Genomic DNA, 9,613 nt, shown 5'->3' on the forward strand with positions numbered 1-9,613 from the left:
AATATAAATTATAATAAATTATATTGATATTTAAATATTTAATCAAATCAATTAGCTGAAATAATTAAGTCATTGCAATAAATTGTATTGAATGAATTAAAATAATTAAATCGGGAAACACTCTCCGAAACATGCCACGTTAGTTCCATAATTAAATGTAGAAATTCGATTTTTATATAATAGAATGGATTATATAAAATCAATTACAATTTATAAATTATTTTTTAGTATTTTAAAAGATCAGTTTTATTTTTGATAATATTGATCTTTTAAAAGTTTCAAGACTAATTATTTTTATTATTATTTTTATTACAAATCAAATAATATAATACAAGGTTAAAATGGTATTAAAGTAAAAACGATGAGAAGGAAAGAATTATCCACCCCTATAAAAAATTCTACAAAAAGGAGAGAATAGTAAAAAGAAAGAGACAGAGAAAGAGCACGAAGAAGAAAGTACCCCTTTGAGAACAACGCAATATGAAAAATAAGAAGGGGTAATAGTGGAATAATAAAAAATATCTATGGACAAAAAGGAAAACAAAATTTATAAAAAAATTCGTGTCTACTCTTCTAAATCCCGTGTCCATCATTGTCCTTCGTAAAAGAGTAGATATAAAAGTGTAAAAAACTGTCTCAGAGACAATGTGTTTAGTGTACATGTCTATATGTCTGTGTCCTGTCTCCGAAAACAAATGCTACCTTATATCCTTATAAATTAAGGATTCATTCCTTTTTTTTCTTTTCTTTAGATAGTTTTATACATATAAAATGTAGATCTATTTCAATTATATTTTTCTCACGTAAAAAATGTATATTTTGAGTTTATTCATAATGCAGAAATGTTTTTGTTTAGGGATATTTCATATATAAAATATACAACTGTTAAAGAATTCCTCAAGGTATTAAAAATTTTATGTTTATTTTCAAGTCCTATAAATTGATACAAACCGTAGTGTTCAAAAAGGAGATATAGTACAACACACGAGAAATAGTTACAGGTATTTTCAACCATGCTAAGTGTATACTAAAATCGACTATCAATGTAAAATACACATTAAAATACAAAATACACATTAAAAATGAGTTAAACTACATATGTATTCATACACAAATACATAGTGCCTAATTTGGTAGCTAATTTTTAGTGTGCTCATAGCATTTTGAGAGTATTTTAGCATCAATTAATCTCTCATTCCATTATCAACCCAGACACAAGGCACAATAGACCAAAACCATCTCTTTTAGCAGCAAGGGTGAAGCTACTAGCAACCTAAAGTAGCCATAAATGCTTGTTTTATCTCAGATGATCACCATGAAATGAGAAATCATATGCAGGAGGAACATCAACTATGCTACTTGAATGGGGTTTTGAAGGCCCTTCATCAAATGACATCTGTCGAGTTGCAATTTGATAAGATGCAGAAATGGGATGCGTACGGAACACATGATTACCTAAAGGAACAGAAGGGGTGGTAGAGAATGTTTCACTGAATTGGGTGGCAAGTGATTGATTGTTTGCAGAGAACATTGCGCTTTGGTACGAATCTGCACCAAGTTGACCACCCCAAGTTCCAGAAATGCCTCTCCCACGATGTAACTTTAATCTGGCAGTTGAATCATGAGCACTGTATCCAGCCATAGCTCCATAAGATATATCAGCTGGTACTCGGAACAGACCAGCAACTCCAACAGGGATGTCATATCGATTATCCTCATCTCTACTGATAGTCGCCAAAGAATTAATGTCTTTACCAGGGTTGCCACTCTTCACAAGAGGCAGCTTACTGATCTCTTCTTGTAAGGAGAGCTTAGCATGTTTAAGTGATTCCAGTACACTAAATTCATGAAATTTCTTATGAACACCCCATTCAGAGAGGCCGTTTTTGTTCATTTGGCTATCTTTTAGGGGCAGACCTTGATAAACATCAGTTGCTGACGAATCTGTCGGCTTGAAGTTGGGGAATTCATGCTTACTTGGACCTTGATTATGACTATCTGAAGTTTGAGAATGTTGGTTTTCTTGGCTATGGTTATGGATCGCCTTCAACAGAGAATGTGAACTTTCTTGAATCATGCCAGAAGTGCTGACAGTTTTGCTACTTTGATTGTTATAACCTGTATCATCAAAGGATTTTGGCATATCATCTCTGCGCTCAGCATTGATCGTTTTTTCAGGTGCATAAACACTTATGTTTTCTGATTTATCTGGTTGTATACACGAGGTGGTCTCATTTGCAGAGCATGGAATTTGAGCCTTTCTCTCATCTCGTTCCTCAGTGATGTCAGAATGATTCCCCATATCAAAAGAATCCTGCAGCATTTACGAGCCAAGTGAAGATTTTAGAAGTTCAAATAATAGTATAAGGCTTAAAATTGGAAAAAAGTGTAAAACTGAGGTCAGCTTAGAACTAGAAAAAATATAAGATGCACCAAAGATTTCTCCACTATAAATTGTTAAGAGTCTGCCGTGTTAAATATTATCAGCAGGAGGCCTAGAAGGAAGTGGCAGACCAACAAGGGGGCTTTACAATACAAGAATCTTAATCCCTAATCAAATGAAAACCTATCAGAAATGTTTTCTTATAGCAAACAGATAATAGCAAACCAGGTAAAGATCTGAAGCAGTAACATGAGATATCCGGATTTAAGATCCTAAAGAACTCTTAACAGTTTTACATAATGAAATAAGCAATGTATTCAAAACTAAAACTGATTCATATGTCGCCTAAAATCACCTTTAATGAAAGGGCAAATTACACTCACCTTGCCTGAAGTTTGGTGAAATTCCACTTTCCTCCTCTACTCTAAATGTATAAATTGACCTTCTCTCATAGTTAGGTAATAGTGTACCCAGCACATTTGTATTCATAATGTGTGTAAACATATAATGAGAGGTTAGAAAAGGTTAATATCACCTAGACAAATAAAGGGTGGTCATGATGAATTTCACCAAATCCCATTGGAGGTCTGTGTATTTGCCATTTATTTAATGTAGACCAAACATAAAATAACACAGAAATAACATTTGGAACATGGCTTATATAAGTTCTAGTGAGCATACAGGTGTACTAGTGTTATTCTCTCTAAATTTATCTTCCCATTCTCTCTGAGCCTTCTCCATTGCTTCATACTGGTCAATAAGTTGGGCCCGGTGTTCAAGAGCCTTTTCCATGTCCTCCCTTTCACATCCATCAAGATCATGATTTTTGTTTATAGCTAGCATCAAGTCTGATTCATCCTCTTCCTGAGTTTTAGATTCCATTCTCAGACGGACACAAGGCTCACCATTGGAGTCATTAGGAAAACCTTCAGAAGAAGATGCAACTTCATTCTCTGAGCTGTGAAATTACAACACTATGTATTAGCACAAGAAACAAGTGAATAAGTGTTCAAAGAGAAATGTAAATATAAACTATATAAAAAGGTTCATGCACATTACAACAGAACCAAGCCAGATTAAAGTAAGATTCTTGTTGAGATTATGGATTTTAGGTAGGAAATGAATGAATAAAAGAGAGAATAAAGATCTATCAAGAATGAAGAAATAAAAGTAGGTATGAAAACCAATCTTAAGAGATCCTCTGTGATCCTCTGTGTACGGGGAATACTTAATTAAAAAAAATTATTAATTTGGTACCTATATTATTAAAATATCAATAACTCAATTACAAAAGATATTATAGTTTTTTAAAGTGCCCTAAAATAATCAATGCATTGAGAAATCAGTCCATTATAAAAATTGGTTTAGTTTGCTAGTAAGTTCATCTTTATAATAGTTTTTAAGTAATACTGATGAAACCCATTAACAATGTGAACTTCAATATCTTTGGTGAACAAATTTGTCAATAATTTGGTTGTTTAGTGGCAAGATTAAAATAAAAGATATATTATACAAAAGAAAATAAATCTTTTCCAACCAAAACTTTTAGAAAACTAATCACATAGAAGAATGATTAATGTTAAATATACACAGAAGATTATTAGAAACACCCTTTTTACTCCTAATTGACAAAAGTAAATTTGCTTAAGAGTAAAAAGCTAAAAAAGTATGTCTTTAATAATTTAGGGAGCCCTAAATACACAAAAACAGAGGTATATACAAGCTAAATTAAATATGGAAAAGATGTACACAAAAAACATGGAAAAAGGACAATACTATGAAAATTGATCCTCTTTGTGAATTTTTATTTTATTTCGATTTTCTTTCATAGAGAATTTAGAAGAGAAGGAAAGTATTCAAAAGAGCATGAGACAGAAAGATAGAAAAAATAACAAAGCTAGATCCTAACAAGATAAATCATGCCACATTAACGAAGCCAGCCAATCCCTTTATGTGCTAGATAATGACACTATCATAAGTAGTTCCAATGGGAAGCCAAAAGTGTTAAATCTATCCCAAATAAAGTCTGCAGTAGAAATTAAATCATTAAATAGTCCTCTTTTCAAACCAAATATGCCAAAGTACAGCATAAACCAAGAAATGCCAAAAGATATTTGCATCTTTGCTTTTATAAACAAAACATCTTGTTTTTCTTTCTTTTTCTTTTTATTATTTTTTACCCCTCTTCATTTAAAATAATAAGTATTATTAACAAAAAAAATGATATTACGAAGATATGAAGATTCAGAACAAGATATACTCTTTACAGAATAATACATGAGAAGATCAAAGTTTTCCAATCTGTCTGCATCTTTAAGTGAAATGTCACCCAAAAACATCATGCTCTTTACATAAAGTAGAAGCAAGATTCCTAATTCTATCCAACAGCACTTGCTTATAAGAATATTTGTCATTACAGACTCAAGTGTTAAACTCCAGCCAAATAGTAACATAAATAACACATCACCACAATTTGGCTTTCTTGCCCTCCCAAAACCAAGAAAAGCCAGTTAACTAGAATTGATCTAAATCTTTAGAACACACTCAACACTAACCAAAGATACTACAAAATGCATTCCATGAAAAGTCAGCCATTGGAAAATGAAAAAATAAAAGAACACAAATGTGATGTTGATTTAGAATTCAACCCACACACAACAAACCCATTCAAAAAAATAACCATATGTTGCCTTTGAACTAGCAAAAAATCCATTGGTATCAAAATGTCTAATTTTAGAAAGGAGAGAATGATGTGAATTGTGAATCCACCGAGGAAACCAAAATCTTCAAAATATCAAACACACTGTTCCGAAGTGAAAATGACATGTAAGGTAATGCAAACACAAATGAGCTCCTCTTGAATCTGAACCAAACATAAAATGCAGTGAGAGGCCATATATACCATAAGGTAAAAGGTTCATGAAGCAAACTCTTAATCCACAAGACTTCTGTTGTGCTACTGGATAGGCTTATATTCCACTTCTGTGTTAGATAATAGAAGCACAAGTGTTGGATTCAAGGACCACCAACAAGTTAGATTTGAAGATATATACAAGATCTAGAGGAAGTGGACCAACGATCAACGGATCACAAGCAGGATCATATATCACAATAAGCTATGAAGGTACAGGGATGATTCGCAAGGTGTTGGTTGCAATAGAAAATAATGATACAAGGTGCATTACAAGCATCTGAGAATCATTTTTCATGTTCTCCGTAAAGAGATGAAACTGGGACACTACATTTCCTATAATTAACAATACAATAAAAGGTGGATGTTCAACAAAAGAACAAAATCGGTATAAACCCTAAACCAAAACATACAGAGAACATCTTCCTAATACCTTGCTTTTACTAAATCTAAATGTCATACAAAGAACTTCTACTTTATCTCAATATCCACACAAATAATTCATGTTAAACATTATTTAGTTTATTTATTTCATATGTTTAATGTCATAAATTGGTAAACATATATCCAAACTAGGCTTCAATTACAATGCATTTGCAGATCCCCATCCCATATATTAGATGAAACAAGTGGAACCAAGTTAAGCACTAGCTATGATGCACGGACACTGACACGGACACGGGACACGACACGACACGGGACACGCCGACACGCGAATTTTAAAATCTTACATGACACGGGGACACGCATACATATAAAATATAAAGTATTTTTTAGATAAACCGTAATGATATTTAATATTTTATTGATATTAAAATATAAATTAATTTTTTAAATTATTTTTAATGTCTTATTTTAATTATATTAAGTATTTAAAATATTTTTTGTTTTAATAAATAATAATATATATTATATCTAAATTTATTTTAAGAATATATATTAAGAATAAGACCGGACACGCTGACACGTGATGGTATTTAAGTGTGTTCAAGTGTGTCCGAAGAAGAATTTTTTATTTTTTATTGAGACACGGTTTGGACATAGCAAACACGCGTGTCGGACGAGTGTCGGTGAGTGTCGTGTCCAAAATGTGTCCGATACGCAGACACGGCAACTCAGCAAAGTGTCCGTGCTTCATAGAGCACTAGAAAAGAGTACGTTTAGCATAAACCTTAAAAGCACAACAGTTAACCATCTAGCAAATATAGAAGACAAGAGCGTTGTTATTCATGAATCTGCAAAAAGTAAGTCCCAAGAACAAGAAATGATAAAATAAAAAGAATATAACTCACCTAGTTTCTTTATGTTTTATCCGGCGACATGACTTTGCTAGATGCCTTGCAGAAGAGCTGCTTGATGATAAACTGTTTCGTCTTCTCACATGAGAAGTCTTGTACTTTTCAAGGGAACAGCAAGGATCCAGACGCCCTTTCCAGGACAAGCTTCTACCGGGTGATGGAGATGGATCCACATTTGAACCAGAAAGCTCTTCTGAAGCATGTCTTCTCACTTTTGAGCTCGTAGACCTCTCGGCAGCATTTGCATAACCATTACTTACACTGGAATCACAAGTAATATCATGGTCTGACCCTTCTGATCCCAAATCAAATTCTCCAGATATATCACCAATCCCTTGATTCTCCAGAATTGCAAGAACATCTGCTGTCGCCTTCTCAGCCATCTTCCTTTGCAGAGTGATTTTCCTCAGCTCTTCCTCTAATTCAATAACCTGATTGGCGCATTAAAGACACAGCTCAAATAGATATACAGGTAGTAAAACACATCAATAAGGTTCATTCATGCACTGATAAAACTGCATGCCTTTTCTGCCAGTTCCTCAGCTCTCTGCCTAGCACTTCTTGATATGGATCTTTCAGAAAGCAACCTAGCCCGCAAGAATTCAATAGTCATTGCAGAGGAATCCTCCATGTTGGAAGTTTTCCTATGTGACAAACACATAAATGATTAATGTAGCTTAGAAGATCTGAATCCAGTAAAAAAAAAAAAGAAAACGAAACAAGATAAAGAAATATACAAAGGCATACTTAAGTAATTTAAACGTTGAAACAAATTAACAAAATTAATGCCTACATGTGGATAAATAGCAGAACATACTAAACAACTTTGAAGGCTTAGTGAGTTAAGTAATCTACAAATAAGCTTGTAATTCAAATAGCGTTGTGTAGACCCAGAGCAAAATTAACCAAACTATGCTCTATCTACCTTTCAACTATGAATCATAAAATTTCTGTTCTCTTTGTAACATACTAAATAAAACTCTAAACTAAAAAATATATATCCTCTTATCATATGAAAAAGACAATTCCAAAAGCAATATGAAAACTGATGATTTTACATAAGAAAGGCTCTAGCATGTCTCACTGAAAACGGAAGACTAACGCTTACTAACTCTACCCGAGGAGACTCAGAAAATAACGAAAACTTGCAGCTAAATTAATGCATTTGTCATCATTATAGATGAACTGATGATTCACTGATTCAAATTTGTCTACTATAAATATCCATGAGAATCCCTAGTTTTCCATCATAATATATCCAAACCTTAACGCATCAATCTTCCACTTCTGAAATGGGGCATTCTAAGTTTCTAACCCATTGGTTGGTGACATAACTGAATGGAAGACAAGATCCAATAAGTGTGAAATCCCCTCAAACATAAAACTTGGACTTTTATTTGGAGCACCATTCAGTAGATTCAAGAATCTTCAATTGGTCATTAGCTCTACATTCTAAATCTTTCTCTGGATCATGAAAATCCTTCTTAACTCATAATTAAGCCGAATAGGGTTCAATCAATTCCCAACATAAATAACAAACTTTAGCAACAGCATACAAACCAAAATATCTTTGATTTCCCATGCCTCCCAAAAAATATTCACAGAAAGACAAAAAACGAAGAGAAGGATGTTTCCCGAAGCAAACTAGTACAAAACCAGATGTTATCCAAAGTAATACTTAGCGAGAGCAAAAAGATTAGGAAAAAAAAATAGATAAACAAAACTTAGCAGTTAAAATCCTACCTCTGATCTTGTGGATCGACCACAGGATTTCGCATCACCATGGATTACTTCAACTTTTAGCTTCAAGTATCCAAATTCAGTTGCTCCAAATTTTTTTTAAAAAAGAAAAAAGACAAAAGAGGGGAGGTCCGATTATGGTGGAACACCAGAATCAAGCACACAAAGAAGAGGACCGAGTTGGTAGTTCTGATTGTGTGTAGACTGGAGTTAACTTCATGGACTGGATCCGTTGGGAACTATGATAGGAAACTGCTTTTTCCTTTATCTTTGTTGGTAAAAGCCAAACCTGCAATCAACTTTGGAGGATCATTGCATTAGTGGTTTAATTAATGGAACTGTTTGATTTAGCAATAATTAAATAAACTTGACCCAACACAAAGGATTTTTTTTTAATAAATAAAAAAATCTTTTATTTACGAATATAGGTAATTTATAGTATTTTTATTACTTATCTCGTTTACGATAAACGAAATTGTAAACGAGACATACAAAATGTTATTTTGTTTACACTGTAAACGAGATAAGCGATAAATTACAACTTTTACATTGTATATGAGATATGGTACAACAAATTTTCAACAGCTATAAAAAAATCTTCAATCATTTATATTCTCCACAAACATTTCACTTCTTCTCCTATGTTTTTCTTCTAAAAATTAATAAAAAATGTCTAGTGGCAGTGAATACGTGGTTGTAAGTGTGTATCCCAATTGTCACATGAGAAATAATGACACTGGGATGATATTTGAGTGTGATAATTTTATTCTGTTGCACACTCGGCGAGTAAGTTCTTTGTCCGAGTTAAAGACCCTGATATTAAGGAGCATTAGTGCTAGCGGAAGAAAAGAGGTTGAAAGAGTTTGGTATAGGTTGCTAGTACCGATGAGAAATGGAGTTTTTCGGTTTCATCTGTTTTGACTCCATGGCGATGAGCATGTGCGTCCTATGTTTGACATCTATGTGAGAATCATTGCGGAATAAGTGATGGAGTTTTCTACGGAGGTTGGTGATGATGTTGGTGCCAGTGGATCTGCCACTCAAATTTCGTGTAGGATGACCCACCTCTTGCACTACCACCGCTACACTGTGCTAGTCCAATGGAAGACATGGATATGGATGGTGAGGAGTCCAATGAGGAGTATGTTGTCGATAGCAACGATAGTAGTTCTTCTGAAGATGATGATGAGGAGAAGTTTGTACCAGAGACTCCGGTCGACGCATCAGTTTGGTATCTTCTGCCTGCCCTACACCTAATTACGGCCTTATCAACTGATGAAC

The 9,613-nt window shown here is 33.5% G+C and overlaps 1 protein-coding gene across 1 annotated transcript; it reads right to left on the reverse strand.

Moving 5' to 3' along the window:
* Positions 1-990: 990 nt before the first annotated feature.
* Positions 991-8,643, reverse strand: LOC107474315 (uncharacterized). Its single transcript, XM_016093940.3, has 5 exons — positions 8,336-8,643; positions 7,116-7,236; positions 6,587-7,023; positions 3,065-3,341; positions 991-2,314 (listed from the first exon to the last, which is right to left on the reverse strand). Exons 1-5 carry the CDS (start codon positions 8,374-8,376, stop codon positions 1,298-1,300), a joined length of 1,893 nt encoding a protein of 630 aa, XP_015949426.1. The 5' UTR covers positions 8,377-8,643; the 3' UTR covers positions 991-1,297.
* Positions 8,644-9,613: the final 970 nt, after the last annotated feature.

Source organism: Arachis duranensis, chromosome 2, assembly GCF_000817695.3.
Source record: "Arachis duranensis cultivar V14167 chromosome 2, aradu.V14167.gnm2.J7QH, whole genome shotgun sequence".
Classification (NCBI taxonomy): domain Eukaryota; kingdom Viridiplantae; phylum Streptophyta; class Magnoliopsida; order Fabales; family Fabaceae; genus Arachis; species Arachis duranensis.